At 46.9% G+C, this 21,113-nt stretch overlaps 2 protein-coding genes and 1 pseudogene across 3 annotated transcripts in view; 1 reads left to right on the top strand and 2 right to left on the bottom strand.

Annotated features, from left to right (window-relative positions):
• Nucleotides 1-21,113, top strand: part of LRRN4 (leucine rich repeat neuronal 4) — a 268,764-nt gene that overhangs the window by 69,303 nt on the left and 178,348 nt on the right. The window lies entirely within an intron of this gene.
• Nucleotides 7,940-10,167, bottom strand: LOC147709080 (uncharacterized; annotated as a pseudogene).
• Nucleotides 10,326-15,643, bottom strand: LOC147709079 (uncharacterized). Its single transcript, XM_086925431.1, has 6 exons — nt 15,590-15,643; nt 12,867-12,966; nt 12,664-12,762; nt 12,382-12,522; nt 11,089-12,181; nt 10,326-10,980 (listed from the first exon to the last, which is right to left on the bottom strand). Exons 1-6 carry the CDS (start codon nt 15,641-15,643, stop codon nt 10,326-10,328), a joined length of 2,142 nt encoding a protein of 713 aa, XP_086781557.1.

The raw sequence follows: 21,113 nt of genomic DNA, 5'->3' as shown, positions 1-21,113 counted from the left end.
TGTGTTGTCCAAGTACGCGTATGCAGAGGCGGTGCGTGATAAAAGTGGAGCTAGCGTCACAGCCGCTTTTAAAGCCATCTTCGCTAAGGGTCGTATTCCTCAAAAACTACAAACAGACGCAGGAAAAGAATTCTTAAACAAGTCATTTCAGAAATTATTAAAGCAACACAATGTTCAACATTTTGTAACACACACAGAGGTAAAAGCAGCGGTTGTAGAAAGGTTTAACAGAACTTTAAAGTCTAAGATGTGGCGGTATTTTACGGCCAACAATACATACAGATACGTGGATGTTCTACAGGCTTTTTTAGCTGTATATAATGTCAGTTATCATAGAACCATCAAAATGGCCCCTGAAGAGGTAACACCGGATAATTCGTTAAATGTTTGGAGAAATGTGTATGGGCCTAACTTCGGGACCATGGTGAAGAAGTCTGTATTTAAAAAGGGTGATCACGTAAGGATTTCTAAACTGAAAGGAGTCTTCACGAAGGGTTACCAGCAGACCTTTAGTGATGAAATATTTATAGTGGAAAGTGTGGAGCTTAAGGAAGGGCTGTATATTTATAGGTTAAAGGACTACGATGGGGAAACGGTGTCTGGGTCCTTTTACAAGGAAGAGTTACAAAAGGTGCCCGATGATCCGAGCAGGGTGTATAGGGTTGAAAAGGTTCTGAAAAGGAAAGGTACAGGGGCTAAGAGCCAGGCATATGTCAAATGGCGCGGTTGGCCTGAGAAATTTAACAGTTGGGTATTGGCCAGCTCCCTGAAGGGTGTGTGAACTAAAAGCCGCTGCGACGATGGAGACTTCACCCTTTTATATAACCTTACCATCCAACGCTTCTAAGGACATGTTCCCCAACAATCAGATTTCTAATTACACCGTCAAACTGGCTAAGGCTGTGGACCTGAAGGGGGACTGGGAGGTTGCCCTAACAGAAATACAATACCCTAGAACATGGAATACATTTACCGCTGCCGAAACCAAGTTTCACATCAAGAGGGAACAGGACCCCATGGGCATACACACATCCTTCCCACCAGGCTACTACCCGCACGTTTCAAGCATTATCGAAGCCATCAACAAATCCATAGCCAGTATAGAACCACATCCGAATATTCATCTGGTGTTAGATAATGTGAGAAGGAAGGTGTTTCTTAAATCCATAAATCGAAACACCCTATTTAACTGCTAAGGTAAATTAAGAAGGATTTTAGGGACAGTACAACATGTGAAAAGCCCCGTGGAACAAGATCACACGTGCCCCGATATTAATGGGGGGTTCTACACGCTCTACGTGTACAGCGATATTGTAGAGTCTCAGAGGATAGGTGATAGTTACTCGCCGTTGTTAAGGTGGGTGCATGTACAGGGTGATAATAATACCATGGTCAACATACAATTTAACAAACCTGACTACGTCGCAGTTTCTAAAAACCATTTTGACACTATTTCAATTATGATCTACGATGATCAGTCTGAGCCGGTGGCCTTTAAATACGGGAAAGTTATTGTCAAGCTTCATTTAAGGCCTAGACACGACAGAGGGTATTAAGCAGCCATCATGGTGGTTATGAAAACGTACGGAGATCCGTCTATCTACAGAGACTATTACAGAAGTCAAGCCGGTTATGGAGGACCACCGTACTTTCAAGGTTCACCTGTTATGTACGGGGCTGGATTAGGAGGATTCTTTAGGAGTCTGTTTAGAAGAGCTATGCCTTTCCTGAGAAGAGGCTATGAAATTGCAAAGCCTCATGTGAAGGCGGCTGCCACGAACATTGCCCAGGAGGTAGTGGGGTCTGTTACATCGGCGGTTGCAGAACGCATGAACAAGCAACCTCAAGAAGGAGCTGGTTTGATGTATAAACCACGTGCGAGTGTCAAAAGGAAACGGCGTGTTTCCAGACGCAGGGGCCCCCCAGCCCCCTATAAAAAAAGGAGGACAGCTTCAAAACGCCCTCAGAAAAGAAGAGCTCCAAGACGGAAGAGAGCTGCGAAGAAGCGAACCGGCTCTAAAGTAAATATTTTTTAAAGCCTTGTAAACACAGCCATGGCCTTCGTACATTGTGGATCTGGAGAGTGCGCCAAATCAGAGTTGGACTTGTTTAGTCTAAAACCCACGCAGACCAGCATCGAAAACAGCTTCTTCATGGAGGTGTCACCTTTAGCAGCATTGACACCGCTGGCACCTATAGAGTTTTATGTGTCAGGGGCCACGGATATGTATTTGGATCTCAACAACACTCTGCTGCATCTTATGTGTAAAATCGTAAAAGCGGATGGGTCCGACATTGACGATGACGCTAAAGTGGCACCAATCGCTTACCCTCTAGCTACCATGTTTAATCAAGTGGACATCACCCTGGGCGACCGACTCATCACCCAGAACGATAACATGTACGCCTACAGAGCCTACATTGAGAGCATTCTAAATTACAGTAGCGACGCCCTTGACACACAACTTTCAGCTGGTCTCTTTCACAGGGATACACACGGACATTTTGAAATCACAGCTCTGGATGGTGATAATAAGGGCTTTATAAAAAGAGCGGGGCATGCTGCAGCCAGCCGTACCTTTGACCTCCTGGGGCGCATACATTCGGACCTCTTCTTCCAAGATAAACTGCTCATCAACGGAATTGATCTTAAAGTCAAGCTCAATCGTAACAAGGACTCATTCTGCCTCATCAACGGGGATGCAGAACAGTACAAGTTGAACATACTGTCTGCGAGCCTGTTTGTAAAGAGAGTGAAAGTGTCCCCGAGCGTCAGGTTAGCGCACGCCGAAGCTTTGCAAATATCCAACGCCAAGTATGCTGTGGAAAGAGTAGCTCTGAAGGTATTCAGCATCCCTGCAGGTACCCGCTTAACACAACAGCAGAATTTATTTCTGGGACAACTACCAAAGCTCATCATCATAGGGTTTGTGGACAACACAGCTTTTAGTGGCACCTATGCCTCAAACCCCTTCAATTTTAAACACTACAACATCAACTACGCGGCGCTGGTCCATGAGGGCAATGTGATTCCTGCAAAACCCTACACCCCCAGTTTTGCAGCCGGTCATTACATCAGGGAATATCAAGGACTGGTTTCGATAACAGGAAAGCATCAAAGGGACTGCGGTGTAGCGGTGTCAAGAGAAGGCTATGGCCGTGGATACACGCTGTTCGCATTCGACCTGACACCTGACATGGAAGATGGTGATCACTACAACCTGGTCAAAAATGGGAATCTAAAAGCTGAAATACGATTCGCAGATCCACTGGTGGCTAATGTGAACATGGTCGTATTCTCTGTATTCGACAGCATCATTCAGATCAACCACGCCAGGCAGATTTTGTTTGACTATCTTTAAAAACATTTGTGAAATGGATACTGTGCAGATACGTGACTTCTTAAGCAGACATAAATATGCTAGGAAATACTTTTTGGGTGTTTTCCCTAGCGACGGTTTACCAGCCGAAATAGGGGCAGAAAGACCATGCACCCTAGTCTTTAACACAGACCCGCATGACCAGGCTGGGACACATTGGGCAGCAATGTTTATAAATGTTGACAAGGTTACGGTGTTTGACAGTACCGCAGAGTTCCCTGAGCACAGACTCTATACAACTCCTATATTCAAATTTGTGAAAAAAGCTGCAGCTGTGGTGGAGTATAACAAACTAAGGGTTCAGGATTCCATGGCCATCACATGCGGGGAACACTGTATTTATTTTATCAGTAAAATGTCACAGGGTCTTTCGTTTAGAAATTTCTTAAATCTATATCCGGGGGATCTTGTTAACAATGATATTATAGTTGCGAAATATGTAAAAGAAAACACCAGGGTATCGGTCAGACCTGTGAAAACAGAATATGTACCTTGTCAAAACTGTAAGGGTTTATAACAGTTGTATGTTTAATGTTGAACGTATAAAATAAAAGACATTATATTTTTTAAAAACATGTATTCAGACTTGTTATTTCAATATACATGCACCATAAAATGTTTTTTTGAAAGATGACTGAGACGGTTTGTAAAGTTATAACAAGGTGTTTATTACAAATATTTAGTTAACAAAACTTTATTGAAGAAACATAGGAATAAAAATCACACACAATTAATCATAAATCCATGCAAAGGGTGATTTAGGAGCTGTCTTTTTTTTTCGAGCTGGCACCGACGGTGCAGGAGTAGCCCATTTAGGGGATAGCCTTCGGACTTCAGAACCTGTAGGCGATGGCAGTAGGGGACTCTTCAAATTGTCTAGCAGTCTGCGGTGTTCATTATTACCAACGATCGTGGAGGGTATATTGAGTTCAGCAGCGGCCTGCAGAAACTGCTCCCAGCCTCGCGGTGCATTTTGAGGTGTCAGGATTTTGGGGTGTGTGAGACCTTTGACTAGATCGTACATATGCGACCCTGCAACAGGTTGGCCCTTGTAGAGAAACTCACCTAGCTCATTCCAAGAGACTAGGTCTTTAGAAGCGGCTAGTTTACTCATCAACATCTGCGCAGCCCCTCTGTGCCTTTGACCTATATTTTTTAGGAGGTCTCCAACAAAGGTATCTGAGGCTGGCGCATCATCGGGAGGCGGTTGTAGGGGCTGAGGGTCGGGGGCCTGAGCAGCTGGTTGTTCAGAGTCTGGGTTATATAGAGTCAACTTGTTCTTTTCGGTATTCCACAGGGTGTAGTAATTTAAGAATTTTTTGAGAGTGTTGTTGTAAAGGTTAGCCTTGTCGTAGGGGTTTAGATCAGTCCTGCTCAAAATGTCTTTAATTTCAGCATCCAGGCGTAAAGTCTCATTTCTACGGATATCCCATGCGTTGTCCGTGGTGGACCCCAGCTGCTCCATTTGCTGCCTAGGAACCAGATACATTTTTGTGGCATGCTCCATCACTGACCCGTAAGGAGGCTTGTAATTACAGGTATAGCTATCCCCAGCAAGTTACCTATAAAACCTCCAGACTGTTTCACCAGTTTCTTCTTTGTTATGAGTGAGGCCCTTTTATTACTGAGCTTCTTGATGAGCCCCTTCTTCTTCTTCAGAACCTGTAACTGACGCTTTGATATAGGGACGTTGCCTTTTAGGGTGTTTAGGGCTATTTCTGAAATGGCAGCCACTAAATCGTCAGAAGCGGTGCCCAGGATGGCCTTTCGGTGTTGGGGGGTGGCTGTAACAAGCATTTTCAGGAGAGCTAAATTGCGGCGTAGGTGTGTAGACATGGTCACCACTGAGCGTTATAAGGGCTGGCCTGTAAATGGTTCTAAAAGACATCACCGCTGCTTTTTATAGGGCCTGGTCTTGGGCTTTGGGGTGTAAACTACAGGTAGCTCTGGTGGAAAAATATCAGCCCTTAGTCTATAGTCTTCTAGAGTTTCATTTTTTAAGTCTACCAACAGGTACCCGTGGGGTTTTGCTGTAGCGTCGTTAAAGGCCTCCATGAAGAAGTGTGTGTTTCCAGGGTACATCTGTTTAGCTATGACAGCTATTTGCTGTTTGTCACGGGGGGTTTTAAATAAAACAAGGTATGAAGCGTTGAGAGCTATAGACCTACTGTTCTTGCCTTTGTAAAACAAATTCTGCACAATGTAGCAGATGCTTAGATTGCGATGATGTGAATATTGAGTAAAAGCTCTCTCTAACTCTGGATGATCACCACCTTCACGCATCAGATCATCAACAATTATCATATTTACAAGGGTTGGTGGTAGTAGCTCATCATCGTTGAGGTTATCCGGTATACCCTCTATAAATTTGATATGGGGGAACCGACGGCCCAAGTCTGTATAAAGAGGCTGCCAGCATGAATAAAGCCATACAATGTTGTTAGGGATTTGTGATAAAGCAGAGGCGGCATTTTCTAAGAGCTTTTTTATAAAATAGCTTTTACCACAGTTTGAGGGTCCTGCTAGCACGCAGGAGAACGGATGCTGCAACCTGGTGTCCATACTGTGGCGGCTGTCTCTCTAATGGACCTAATAACCATAAGGCAGTGTTTTATAGTCGGTGGTTAGGACCCTTTTATCAAAAACAACTCACAATGTTTTATGTAGAGGCTGGGTTGTGATTTCCCACTTCTTTTTAGATCTGACTATGCAGGGCTGGTTCACGACTATGGTTTTAGCATTCTCAGAATCGTCTGCTGTAGCGTATTCGTGTACCAGATTCTTCAGACTATCAAAATTGATTTTTACAGTGTTGCTGACATTTAAGGTTATCCCTTTGACCTTCATACACACCTTGTTCTTGTTGGTCCGGTAACTGTATGTCTTAGGCCCTGAGGGGGTATATTCTTTTATATACTCATCCTTATCTAGCTCACTGGTTAGATTACCCAGATAATCTCCTAGAGGAGGGTCTTCATCCCCCGGTTTGCTCAGAAAAATCACAGAATCTGTATCGTGATACAAGCAGCGATCCTGGAGCTTATCCATAACCCCGTAAAGCTCTAGACGAGCGTGGGCTGTCGTGAAGCAGGCTATGAAAATGTTTATGTTGTTACTCGATGTGGGGTACTCTTGGGCGTATTTCCAACACAAAGCTGCGGTATCGTCATCGATAAACTCGCAGCTGGACACCTCGTAGCAGGGGGCAAACAGGTACTTGAACAGTTCATCAGGGTCTGATATTAAAGTGGTATTTGAAAGGTTTGTGCGCTGTGCAAATTTTCCCCATAAGGAGTTGAGACAGAGTTTGGCTAACTGTCGGCGTGCAGGATTGACCTCTATCAGATGGGGGCGTAAACTGATACCCTCGTGAGCGTAGTAGTCATCGATGTATTTCTGTTTTGCATCCTGACTAGTACACCATTCAGGATACCCTGAGGCCTCCTGTTTGTCTCTGAGAAACAAATTAATGTAGGGGGCAAAGAGTTGTGTTGTAGTGCTCTTAAAATGCCACACTTCGTGTACTCTACCGATCCTGTACCCTTTCTCTAAGGCAGCTTGTACCTCGATGCTACACCAGGTCCCTGTGAGCATCCTTTGTTCATCGGTGTGTCTGCAGCCATCAATCTCTTTAAGCATCGCACATGTTCGACATAGGGGGAACATCAGCTTGCCATCGACTCTGCATGGTAACACTGGGAAGTAAAGCTGCTTAGGAGGATAGATTTCACATTTGATAAGCCCAAAGTATTCGGATAGGGGCTTGAAATCTCTATAGATGATGGTGGGGTGACCCATTGGGTACAACTTCATCTTGTTCACAAAAGGGTACAGACTGGTGAAATCATAGTAGTGTATTTTCTCGCCCTCACCAACGACCTTGTACAGTTGTATGGCATTTGTACGCCCCCCAAATAAGGCATCACGGGGCTCCAATGGTGTGGGTAAATCATGAGTCTTAAGAAAAGAGCAGAGGTCTGTGTTGGTTTTTAACATGTCTAACCACTCGTGCTCCCAAAGAACTCTCATAGCAAAGCCCTGGTTTTCAACATACTGGGCCTTTGTCAGAGTACGCCTGTATAAGTGTTCAAATTTGGCACCCAGCATTTTGTTATACTCGTGGGGTTTGTAACACTTGGGGCAGCCGTGGTAAAAACAGCCGTTGAATTCAAAGGCTGTCGGCACACCCTTAATTACAGAGTACCCGTCCAGGTAATAGGGGCCCAGGCGGTATTCACCACCCTGTAAGGCATGTTGAATTTGTATGTCTTCCTTCTCAGAGACGTGCATGAGCCACTGGATAGAGGGGGTTGAATAACGTTTCTGTTTACCGTTATAGAGGTCTGGCGGTACTAGAGCGATAGTTTCAGGCATTAAAAACATGTGTTTGTAGATGGACATACACATGGATGCCAGAGTGACGTTTTGAAATGGGTCTATGTATTCGACCGCTTGTTGTATTCCAGGGGTTTTGGATGTCAAGGCCTTGACTTTTTTAGGCAAGGTCTTAGGTTTCAAGTCCTTGACTTCTTTAGTCATAGACACCACAACATCTCTGAAGAGGTTACAAGCTTGCCGAAGGATCATTACATCAGCCTGACAATAAGCTTTCAACTCTGTTTGAAAGTGAAACTCCTTTTCACGGTTTTCAGAGTACCACTGTAGAAAGCTCACTTTCTCATCAGGCATCATGTATTCAACCCCATAGCTGTCAGGAGGCGGCATGGGTCCCACATAATTTTGGTTAGCCCAGGTGTTAAAAAAGTGTGGGAAATAACCTTTACACCCTGGGAACCCAAAGGCCTTTGGCAGCTTGCTCAATTTCATGGGTAGGAAATTCAGGGTGTCTATGAAGCGTATTTTTAAAGAGCATACTGTCATCAGCATCAGTTTAGACCCCTGGGTTATGAGCTCCACTTGTATCTTTTCACGAATCATGTCTCGTAGAATAAAGAAGGAGTCATAGGCTTTCGAGTTGTGGGCGAGCATGGTATATCCTTGGAATTTGGCTTGAATGAAAGTGCTCAGGAAATCACCAACGCACGTTCGTCCCTCAAACTCCCAACTGTCGTCGGAAGTTAGATGGTGTGCGTAAATGTAGTTAGGCTGGTGTACCCCTGTCTCTTGTGTGCACTCTATATCAAACACTATATAGTCTTCGGTCTTGGTCTGAGGTGGACCTTTAACCATATAACACTGATGGTTGGTGCCGGCCTCGTAAGACACATGGCAACGGGGGCATATCATACCTTTGCACTTGTGATCCGTTGCAACATACCGCCCACACTCGCTGCAGTCCTTTTTAGGGACACATTTGAAAGATTTCTCGTGTATGCTCAAGCAGTTTTGCGAGCGACAAAACAGCCTACACGTGCTACACCTCACCTTCAGGGTAGCGTCTTCTATACAGCCAACCCTCTGACACATCTTACAACACATTTCACACTGGTGGTGTGTTTTATTGTTGTATATATGGTCGCAGTGGGCGCACACATACTTGGCCCCCAGAAAACCTTTTAGGTTCAAGATGCCGTAAAAATGATTTTCCATGTGGAGGACATATACGGTCTTGTTTCTCACAGGTTCCCCGGTTGTAAAGTACTTCCAGGAACCGCTGTGATAGAGAACTTTCACCGTCACGGCGAAATAGTTCTCAAAAAGACCTATATCGCCAAAGCCGACCATTCGGTCAGGAGGTATTTCAAGATCCTCATGGGCTTCAGCAGCTCTAGACATGATGACAGCGTCAGGGGTCTTGCGAGCCATCAGCAGACCCACGATGCTGGCCGCCAGACATGTATTGGCAGTGGCGTTGGTAAAATTGAGCAGCCACATCTGTTTCTTACCAATTATTTTACTGTATAGTACGCTCTTTAAGGGTCTGGAAACACCCCCCTCACGCCCCCGTACAATGAGGGCTATGACTCTAAAAGTGCCATAGGCGACTAGTTCCGCCTTACTCTGTAAAAGCCTTTGGAGGTTTTCTAAAAATTGCACAGCGTCAAAAACATCTCGGGTCTTACGCCTGGTGAACAACGGTGTGTCAAAACCCTGCCCCTGGAAGCGGAGTTGGAAAAAGTCATTAGGCCCCACATCGTGTAACAACCTTTCTATGAGCTCCTGCACAGCCTGATGTATAGCCAGAACACCATGAGTGGTTGATGTTATTTGGTGTAGGTTAACAAATCTAAACTCCTCATAGTGTTCTACGGCCCTAAACCTCTCTACATTGCGAGTGTAACTTCTAACACTCTCTAAAAACAAGGGCTCTGGGCCCTCATCAGTAGGAGTGTGATTTGTGGAGGTGTTCTCTGCTGTGTCATTTTGGGAGGTCATGGTGGGACCTGTCTCAGGGGTTCTTGTAAGCCTGCGGGTAGCGCATATTCTCGCCTTCTTCAGCTTATTTATTAAAAGCCGGCGTTGCTTTGTACTATTAAGCCACTTTTGTTTTTTTTTACGGGCCCAGGCTTTTCGAGATACCAAGCCCCAGCCTATCTGAACAGGTAGGTCGCTGTCGTTGGTTGTCTTGTTCATGGAGGCCTCCGCTACAGTTCCACCCCAAGGTCCTTCTGAATGTTGGGGTGCTTGGAGTTTTAAAGCCAGCCCCCCGACCCCCTTCAAATGACCGACCCTAGGTATGTTAGACCCTGCCCCTATGTATTGTCGGCGGTGAAGTGTTGGATTATATGCTTCAGGCGTTGATCTTGAAGCTGTGGTACCATGCTTGAAGGGGTCTAGGGAAACAGGTGTATCTTGTTTGAAGGGGTCTATGGAAACAGGGGTGTCTTGTTTGAGGGTTTGTGGGGCCCCCGATGGTCGTTGCTTGAGTAGTTTTAAGAACCGTACAGCCTTTGTCACTAACCTCTGGACCTTACGGTTATATTTTGGGGTCCTCTTAGGAGCAACAATGGCTGTGGGGGTCTTTAGGGGCTGGTACTGACATAGTCATGAGTGTGTACCGTGTATATCGGCCACAGCCGCCTGACACATCTGTATGATCTCTTTTTTACACACCCCAACCCTTGCCACGACCAGATGTTGGGCCTCCCTCTTGTTCCTGAGATTGGAAAACCCCATATCCATTCTTATGATTGCACGGTTCGCCTGTCGTTTTAATTTGCGAACAGCCATCTGGATCTCTTTTACATGTGTCTTCAATACCTCTTCAGTGTTTACAGACCCATCTTGTTCCTGCTTAGGGGGGCACACCTTGCGAGGTCTTATAAATGGTGACAACCCCTCAGGCCCATCTATACTGCCACCAGCTATGGCGGTACTGGACACAGGTCTGTACACGGGCATGTCCCAGGGGATGGACATGGCCCTGTACACAGGGATGGCAGCGGTACTGGCCTCAGGGTTGGACACTGTACTGTACAAAGGGTTGGCAGCGGTGTTGGCCTCAGGGTTGGACACTGTACTGTACAAGGGGTTGGCAGCGGTGTTGGCCTCAGGGTTGGACACTGTACTGTACAAGGGGTTGGCAGCGGTGTTGGCCTCAGGGTTGGACACTGTACTGTACAAGGGGTTGGCAGCGGTGTTGGCCTCAGGGTTGGACACGGGACTGTACACGGGGTTGGCAGAGGGGCTGGCCACGGGACTGGACACGGGACTGTACACGGGATTGGCAGCGGGGATGGCCACGGGACTGGCCACGGGACTGGACACGGGACTGTACATGGGATTGTCAGCTGGACTGTCCAAGGGCCTGTGCGCGGGGCTGGCATCGGGGCTGGACACGGGGCTGTACATGTGGATGACCGTGGGGCTGGTAGGGTCGTATGCTCCTGGAGGGGTCCTCGGGGACAAAGGGTCTGAGGATTGTGAGGAGTTGTCATTGTAATCCTGGGGCCTAGCTGAAATGTATGTGTTAGGGTGTGGTGCATGGTTACCTGTGTTCTGTAAGCCATCTGTGCTCAAAGACCCCTGGTACACCGCTTCTGGGGTTCTACCAATGTTGTATACCATCCCCCTCAACTCCTCAAGAGCGTGGCTATTCATGCTAGAAGGACTTTCTAGGGGTTGCGCATTACCACCTGTTGATACCCTAGGCTGGGCCTGAACACTTACAACAGGCTTTGGGGGTTGCTCAGGGGCGTGCACCTCTACATGCACAGTTATTTTATTAGCCACTGTCTGGGGTTTCAGGACGCTTGGTGGATCCTGGCTTGTATTAGGGTTGCTGAGGGACTCTGGTAACGGGAACTTAGGGACCCCCGGTTTTAGCTTCAGATGTTTTCTTGAGAGGCGCGATGTTTTAGGGGGTTGTGGCGGCGCCGCCTCTTCTACAACCACCGGTACAACTACCACCTCCTTGGGGCTCAAGGTTGTATAGGCCTCATTCAAGGGCTTAGCATCCTTTTTTATAGATAAATCTAAGGGGTTAGCTTGGGGCTCAGGGGTGCTAGGGCTTTTCTTCTCAGGGCTTAAGAGCTTTGCAAGGCCCTCGTGGAGCACCGCCGTTGTCTTCTTTTGGTTTAAGGGTTCTGTTTGGGTGTCTGTGAACACCTTACAGACCTTCACCCTTTTTAAAGGGCTGGGGAGGTTCTCTGAGTCCCCCTGATTCTTCTTAAGGGAGGCAGGGCTTGTAAGCATACCGCCAGTGTTGGCCCCGCCCCTGTGCAGAATAGATTGTTGTAGATGGTTGTTGAGCGTGTTGCTTGGTGTGTAGTACGTAGATAGTTTTTCCTGGCGTACACGCCTACTCACGACTTTTGCGCCGCTTCTGTTGTTCTGGACGGATGTTATGTCCGTTAAGGGCGGCGCCGACCTCTCTTCAGCAGCATGTTTCTGAGCCGCTTCTAAAATATAAACAGAAAAAAAAAATATATATATATATATATATTAGAGTAAGCATAAAAACAACACGTACAATCAACACCATCCTAAGTTCTACACAGTCACCTTTTTTATATAGGCCTTCCTACAACCAGCTGTACCCTTCTGCTTGAGAGTCTGTAACGCCTCTAGTACTTCTCACACCCTTTTATAAAAAACACACCTGAAAGAGGTCTTTTTGCAGCTCTTTTCTTTGACAGAGGTCCCACTTTAGAAGTTGAAGCTTTCCTCTTCAAAGGAATTTCTTTTGAACATTGCGCCGCCTCATGGACCTCAGCACCGTCCTGGCATAACATAGGGACACCTGTAAAGAAAAAAATAATACCCAACATTAGTCATCTTTCTGAGGATTACCTCTATACACCCTCAGGGTCAGGACGCTGTCCTACTCCGCCAACTCCCTAGCGCCTTAGACAGTTTAAATAACAACGGCATTTTTAATTACCTGTAGGAACTGTAGTGTTTTGCACATTGTTCATAGCGTCTTGAGCCTCGAGGTACAACATAAGATCGTCATAAGCTTCTTGTAGGTCGGGGTCATTAGCTGTAAAAGCATACAGACATGAGACCCACATTAGAAAAAAAGAGAACTTGTGCGTTGCTGGTGTACAAAACTACGTAGATCTACACAACTCTAAATATATATACCTGGCTGCGGGGCTGACAAGTGACCATCGCTGCTAGTTATTACAGCTGTGTCCAGCGCAGGGGGTACATTGGTGACGGTTGCATTTGCAGGGTCTTGCATCTGTATTAAATATTAAATAAAAGAACAGGATTTAAAGCACCTTTCATAAATAAAAGTATCACAACTTCAAACAATTCATGTATACATTTTAAAAAACTGTTAAGAGGGGTGCAACAACAGACATTTTTTAAAAAAGCGTTGTATGTGCGGCGCTAAAACATATGTTAAAAACAACCTGCGCCATATCCTTTGCTTATGGGGTAAATAACTGTAGGTACACATAGTCCTTCTGACCTACAACCACTGCCCCTAGGTTCATGGTACTCTTTTGTAACACGTACATGCCACTTTTCTCTTGTAACACCTTGTTTGCGCCCTCTTACATTTTGCGTGCTTTTGATAGTTGCGCCAGTGCCAGAATTGCCTACATGATGCTTATTCTTGTGCTTGAGTGTCTACCATATATTACAGTATTATACCTCTAATTGTACTTTGTTTTCTCTTGTAACCTACACACTTATCACTTTATTTATTACTCATGTAGCTTTACGCTTGCTTTTGTAACCGGCACACATGTCACTTTTTTCCTCCTGTAATGCCCCGCTTGCTAGCACGTGTATTTTGTTTGCTCACAATTGAAATTTTTGCCCATGTAACTTAAAGCCTGCTCTTGTAATTTGCGCTACATTTACATTTTTTCTGTTTGCATCTTTTATGTAACACATGTAATCCTAAATACCTATCTTTTGCAACTGGTGCTTATGTAAAGCGCTGTGACACCTAAGGGTGAAATTCGCGCTACATTTTTTCTACTTGGAGCTTTTTTTATGTAATACCTATAATTCTTATGTTCTGCAAATGGTTCTTGTGTAAAGCGCTGTGGTTCGCGCTATCTCAATAAATAAAAAAAAACACACACACTGGGCATGCAGGGGCTTGGTCCGCCCCTTCAGTGATGCACTGGTGACATCATTGAGGGGGCGGACCTTGCCCCTGCAGGACCGATGAAGCGTCCATCCGCCATGATGCCGTATCCACGTGGGGACCGTGGGAAAATGCCCTCCCAGGACCCTCACAGCCACCCAAGGACACCGGAGCCCTACACCCCCGCACCCTCGAGCCGCGCCTTGTGAAAGCGGACTCGGGGGCATTTACAAAAAAGCGGGACAACTCGGCACTCGGGCTCCGGAGCCCCTGCAGAGACACCCGGAGCCCGCCCTCAGAGCCCCCCGAGCAGCGCCAGCCTCAAGCGGGCTCGGGGGATTAATTTTAAAAACAAACGAGGGACCGAGGCAGCCCCCCAAGGACACCGGAACCCTACACCCCCGCACCCTCGAGCCGCGCCTTGTGAAAGCGGGCTCGGGGGCATTTACAAAACAACATAGCGGGACAACTCGGCACTCGGGCTCCGGAGCCCCTGCAGAGACACCCGGAGCCCGCCCTCAGAGCCCCCCGAGCAGCGCCAGCCTCAAGCGGGCTGGGGGGATTAATTTTAAAAACAAACGAGGGACCGAGGCAGCCCCCCAAGGACACCGGAACCCTACACCCTCGAGCCGCGCCTTGTGAAAGCGGGCTCGGGGGCATTTACAAAACAACATAGCGGGATCGAGGCAGCATTCCGGACCCCGGAGCCCCCACCAGACACCCAGAACACGGTCCCACAACACCCCCGAGCAGCGCCATCATCAAGCGGGCTCGGGGGATTAATTTTAAACACAAAAAAAAGCGGCAATCGGGGCACTGAGCCCCCAGGGACACCCTGACCCTCACCCCCGACAGCGCCCCGGAGAAGCGGGCTCGGGGCGATTTTTAAACAAAAAAAAAGCGGCAAGCGGGGCCCCAGAGCCCTGAAGACCCCTCACAGACCTCCCGTGGCACCCCCCCCCCCCGAGCAGCGCCAGCCTCAAGAGGGCTCATGGGGGCTTATTTTTATTTTAAAAAGCGGCACAAGGGCACCGGAGCCCCCCAGGGACGCCCAGAGACCTCCCCACCCAGAACCCCAGTGCATCTCCAGAGGATTTTTTAAAACGATGCACTCAAGGACCCTGAACATCCTGGACCCCTCCAGCTCACCCCTTACAGGCTCTCCTACACAGATACAGCCCCATACTTCTGATCCTCGAAAAGCCCCCAAAACAGCAACTTGGTGAGTACAATAATGCATTTTATTTATTTTTATATGTATGCCATGTATTTTATTTAAAGAACCTCTGGCACCCCTGAAACAGTAGTAGCCTCTAACATTTTATTGATATTAAATGTACAGCAGCCTAGTAAAAATGTTTCTATTCTCTGTAAAATATACGTTTCCCCTCTACATGTACCCTCCTAAGGCCTATAACATTATGACCCCTTAAATACAAACCCTGCAAACTCTAACTTATGCCACCACCCTTATTAACATTAAATACACACACACACACACACACACACACACACACAGCTTTAAACTCAATGCATCAGCAAAGCCTTTATTCACTTTAAGCACATTTACATTACAATTCACATCTTGTAAAAAAAACTTCTTTGTCACCATTATTCACATTAAACACAGCACATAGACTTAAAGAGTAACAGTTTACAAGCCACACTACATAGTACTATTTTTTTTAAAAGTACAACTTTTTTATTTTTTTAAACTGCATGTACACCCTAATACAACATTGCACCATCCATTATTTACCTTCTTTACATGTTGGCAGGCTGCGTCAATCTGGGAGAAGTTGCTCTGGTCCATTCCTGCCTTAGGATCCAAGGGTTGGCTCTGTGCCTTCAAAACAATCCAGGCCAGTCACTCCCCAAGGTTTTGTAGGGCTTGATGGTGTAGAAATCCACAAAGGTTTTTGACTTGGTTGCTGGTGCAGGAGTCCTCCAGGTACAGCAGAACAATCCACGCCAGTCACTCCTCAAAGGGGGGTTTTTGAATGGGTGTTTGGCAGTGTTCCTTGAGGGGCCTTTTATACCTGTCCAAGCATGCTAATTAGAAGCCCCCCACACCCTTTATGACTTTAGGGGGTTAGAACAATGCCCTGCTGGCCTTTGGTTGGGAGCCTTTTTTTTTCTATCCTTGTTACTCAAACTCAAGGCCTATCCTGGGAAGAGTGGGGTTAGACAATGGGGGCCGGCGCAAAACTCTTCACACCTACGTGACACATTCTCCTGGGAAGTAGGGAGCCTGGGAACAGGATCTACCTTGGGACTCACATATTAAATTTCCTGCCAGCCATGTCAAGTTGGAACTAACCTGTCAAATTTGGGACCAGGGGCTTTGTGATGTGTGGGCCTATCCTGGGAAGAGTGGGGTTAGACAATGGGGGCCGGCGCAAAACTCTTCACACCTACGTGACACATTCTCCTGGGAAGTAGGGAGCCTGGGAACAGGATCTACCTTGGGACTCACATATTAAATTTCCGGCCAGCCATGTCAAGTTGGAACTAGCCTGTCAAACTTGGGACCAGTGGCTTTGTGATGTGTGGGCCTATCCTGGGAAGAGTGGGGTTAGACAATGGGAAGCTTTGCTCTACAGGCCATCTCTCTTTTTTTCTTATCTCAAATCTCAGGGATGGCTGGGGTTTATTATTTTATAAGGGGTTTGTATTAACTTATTTTTTTAGAGAGAATTACCATTGGTAGGTTTGTGAGGCCCCTTTGCCACTTTGACACCTACATGACACATTCTTCTTCCCAGGCCCTGGGCTGGGGAACTCAGGACTGCCCCATCAGCTGTTCAAACAGCTGATGGGGCATTCTTCTTCCCAGGCCCTGGGCTGGGAACGCAGGACTGCCCCCACCAGCTGTTCAAACATCAGCTGGCTGCAAACCCCAGTTCTAAAAATGCACAGACATTTCCAGCCTACAACCATGTAGTTTTTTTTCTATGCACTTTTAACATATACACAATTACCTCATGTTTTGCAGCAGAGTAGAGCTGTCAAATTTAAGACTAGAAGTTTAAGACCAGACTGCTTAAGGTCAGGGCTGATCAAACCCTGGTCTTAAACAGTCCTGGCTTTAAACTGTCAAAAATAAGGCCAGAAGTTTAAAACCAGACATGTCAAAAGCTGTCAAAATTGCGACCAGCAGTTTGCGACCAGAGCTGTCACTTTTGCGACCAGGATTTTTTGATGGAAGGTATCCCTTCTTACTACTCCCCTCCGCTGACTCTGTAGCACTTCCGTGGCACGGAGATACCCCTTCGAGGGTGATTCCGGTGCTTAACAAGACAAATAAATAAATAAATACTCTGCTGTGGGTTTGTGGTTTGTAATAGCCCTGTCCTTTCCAAACCCCTCCTTAACTATTCCTAAATCCTTCCATTTGGTAGTAATTATTCCCCAGTTTCCCACAACCACCCCAGCCCATCTACCATTTACTGCAAATTTGTATGCCTACTTGTGCGGAGTTCTTTAGCAAGGTGAAATCTCTGCACAGAAAAGATAGGAGAGAGAGGCGGAGAAGGAGTCTCCAGCCGTAGGTTTTTGAAATGCATTCTGTAGTACGTAAGTGTCACTACTTTACATACTACAAAATTCAATTTATATATTAAAGCAGCATTGTTTGACATGATGGGATTTAGCAGCTCAATGCCTGCATTCCCCTTTTCTGAAAGTAACGCTTCAACGTGTCCTGTTCATCAGACCTCCATCCATTTTAGCAGATGCCACCATCTTTGTGAAGTGAGCATTCCATACCATGCCATTCAATGCATGATATGGGCGAGGGTTTGCAAGCATTTTTGCAGCTCTATTGCCCTGCATTGATGTTTTGATATGTTTAGCTTTCTTGACAAAATGTGAAAAATCAATTTCTAGTGTTGGCCACACCAAGTGTATATTATATTTATTTGAATGCGGACATTATGAGTGGTATGATATGTTCCTTTAGGTCAGGGATCTTCTATCTGTGGGGTGTGGCCCCCAGGGGGAATGTGGAGTCATGGAAAGGGGGGGTCACGCATTCCCAGCCGCACTTCTGCCTGGAACTGCCTGGAACTGGAATCCAAAACGTTTGCTTTTCATTTTGGGTCTAAAATAGCGGCATCTCAGGGGGCTATCTGATTGGAGGACATCGTAAAAGAATCCAACATCATTGTCGACTGTCCTCTAATCAGAGAGACTGCAGGATGAATGTGAGGAAATGCCAGAAACTGGGGCCATAAATATGCATCTGTAGAATGCTTCGGAGTACTTCAATATTCAGTTTCTCGCCTCTGCCTTGCACACTGTACTGTTGCCTTTCTTGGGCTTCGTCGTCGTTGGTGCTTTGTGTTTTTTAACAGGTGTCCTTTTCGTGCTTTTTCCTCATGACTGCTTCTGCACTGGGCTCTGCACTGGGATCTCCTCGCTGTTTCCTGGTTTCCAATGCAACCGAAGCTTTGCAGAACTAAACAAGCATTGGCATAGCCAATAGGTTTTGCCTTTGGGACCTTATAAGTGTTTAGCCATGCAACAGCTGATGTTGTTGCACCAAGGATATTGTGCTGCATAACTAAATCAACTGCAAATGTATAAGGTCTCAAAAGTGAGACCTATTGCCTATGCCAATGCTTGTTTAGTAATTTTGTAGTGGGAGAGTGCCCCTTGTTGCACATTCTGGGTCTGTGGGTCATATAAAAAGCATGGTTTATAGTTTTAAGGGCAAAACAATGCTGATGCAGTGTGTGTCCAACGTAGGTCCAGGAGGGCTGGTTTCAAGTCCATTTTCAGGATCTACATTTATGTACACTTAATTTGAATGGAACCTAATGTACAGTGAATTTAAATGGTGTGTATGTACATAATGAGGAACTATTCTGAAACTCTACCCTGAATCGGACTTCCTAGACCTATGTTGAATTTGCCTTCTGTAGTGGTTCCTCAGCACAGCTGAGTAAGGGCTGGTGGCAGATTTTCCACATTTCATGCAACTCGCTTCTTGTAACAAAGATATTTATGGAGGCAGCGAGAAGCTGAGTGAGGATTAGGACACCCCAGGAGGACGGGATAGAGAGCTATAGCGGAGAGTAGAGACATGGACTGTGTAGCCTGTGAATTCAGGACATAGCAGAACAAAGAGACACCTTCAGTAGCAAACCATGCACGGTTTAGAAGGCAAATAAGCGTGCGTGCTTCGCATAAAAACAATGTTGAACAGTGCAAACAGCATTTTCCAGACAGTCTGTGGAACGTACATGTACGGTAATCAGTAACAGATTATCAAAATGTAAGTTCAGAGTAAGGCGACTGGATCTACATTTGTTGTAAAGAGAGAGTGATGTCTAGAGGGACTACTTACTCCCTAACATGAAGGAAGTTTAAACTCCAGAGGTCCTAGATCTCATTTTCCTAGGGACTGTCTAATTCTCATATATAAACAGGCCACCTTTGGTCCCATTGTGTGGAGGTATTGCCTCATTGCTTGTGGCAGGTTCTGCTGCAGCGATGTTCCAGCTTGTGTGCAGCACATGGGTCAATGCCTGATATGCCAAAAACGGTCTGATGCATAAGGCACTTTGTTTCGCCAGGTCCTTAAATGACTGAGTGTGCCATTGTAGAAAAGATCCCCAGTTGAGGTTGGCATTGTCGCAGGTCTACGAGTGCAGATGACCCACTGAGGCATAGGAGACCTAGAAAAGGAAGGACAGGTGTGTAGGGGAGAGCAGAGGCAGTGAAGTTTAGGCTCCTATGATGGTTAATGCCGACCTTGGGACACCGCTGTCTGAAAGGGAAGGGATGTCCTACACTTTGAAGCCAAGGGCGGGACAGGCAGCTAAAGAAGAAACAAGCCTTCTAGCTAGGGTGCCTACTCCCTGAAAGAAATGTAAATGTGTGCTACTGTTAATCACCAAATCTAAATGCTGCTTGGGAGCCAGTGTATAATTTTAACTGCTGAAGTCATTTGAGGCTTCATGGTGACAAAGATTTATTCTTTTTGAGAGGCAACACAAGGATGTTACCAGCTGAGTTCTGGAGTGCGTTTTCTAATGGAAACTTAAGGTTTGCATTAGGTACGGTGTGATTGTGTACTGCAAAAAAATATATTTTGAAAGCACTTCTCCTGCCCCCATTGCACCCACAATCACAGTTACTATACTTTGTGTACGTACTTCAACTGCTGAGTCAGACGTAACACATAAAAAGTAGCGCCTTTTTGCATCAGCGTCTTTAAATGTCCCAAGACCAGCCTGCTGTTTCAGATGTCTACAGAACAGTGCACTGATCAAGAGAGCCTGAGGGTAACATCGACGCCCACTTAGGGGCCCTGCTGTATGTGAGAAGAAGAGGAACACGGAAGAGGCGGGAACTGGAGGGGAAACAAGAAGATGGAGACAGATCCTTACACAGACAGTGTTGTTACGTAATTGTCATTTACTACCACTCTGAGCTAACTCCCTTTAGTGTCCTGCGGGACACGTTCTACTCTTTCTATAAAGTGTAACCCACACTGTACACCCACCCACCACCGGCCTCACGAGTCAGGTGACCCGGTCAATAAAAGCGGCCGAGCGCACGTGCTCGAGGCCAGTTATCAGACTACGTACCCTGTGTCTGTGTTCGTCATTTCTTGTCATGCGGGCCTGAGGGCCCAACACCACACTGGCAACGAGGCAGGTCGCTGACCCTGCATGCCTGTTGGCGTGCCTTCTTTGCTCCGTGTGGGGGAGGAGAGGAGCCAGACAAACGGCTACCCTAGCGCGCTCTTTCACGCCACCCGTGGCGGAAGTGAAGAGTGTGCCCCTCGTGCCACCCAGACACGCCTCCCGGCCCCGAGAGGATCAGCGTCGCTGGCGAAGTGACAAACATACCCCACCACCAGCACACCAGCAATAGCCCTGCTGCAGAAGGGGGGAAAACACTATGTGCCTGGCGCAGCGCCACCGGAATTTCTAGGGAGGGACCCGGAGACGCCTGCGCTCTGCTAACGCGCCGCCCCGGAGCCGGACTGCCCAACTGATGAGGTCGGTTGAACTCTACAGGCACCGAAGCGCGTATAGGCTGTCCCGCCTGCCGTGTCCGCACTGAGAGCAAACAATGCAGGGATCGCTACCAGCAACCGCCCGAGCTTCGGTGGGAGTGCCAAACCCCCTGCAATGCCGGGAGTGGGTCCACAGCTGCACCCCCCAGGCGGCCGCCTCTGCAGTGGTGCGGCCCTGTGACCCCCACCAGGCAGCACTCAAGGCATTGCCCTGCATCCACGCCGCAAGTTCAGAGGCATGACGGCGCTTCCA

Source organism: Lissotriton vulgaris, chromosome 6 (assembly GCF_964263255.1).
Source record: "Lissotriton vulgaris chromosome 6, aLisVul1.2, whole genome shotgun sequence".
NCBI classification, from domain to species: Eukaryota; Metazoa; Chordata; class Amphibia; order Caudata; family Salamandridae; genus Lissotriton; species Lissotriton vulgaris.
Note: the sequence above shows the minus strand (reverse complement) of the source record. Positions and strands in the feature narration are given on the sequence as shown.

Excerpts from the sequence above, each read along its gene's own strand:
- LOC147709079 (XM_086925431.1), bottom strand. The coding sequence starts at position 15,643 with ATGGACCAGAGCAACTTCTCCCAGATTGACGCAGCCTGCCAACATGTA. Across the intron at positions 12,967-15,589 it reads CCTGCCAACATGTAAAGAAG|ATGCAAGACCCTGCAAATGC; the intron begins GTAAATAATGGA and ends TATTTAATACAG. Across the intron at positions 10,981-11,088 it reads GATGCCAGCCCCGCGCACAG|TCCCGTGGCCAGCCCCTCTG; the intron begins GCCCTTGGACAG and ends TCCCGTGTCCAG.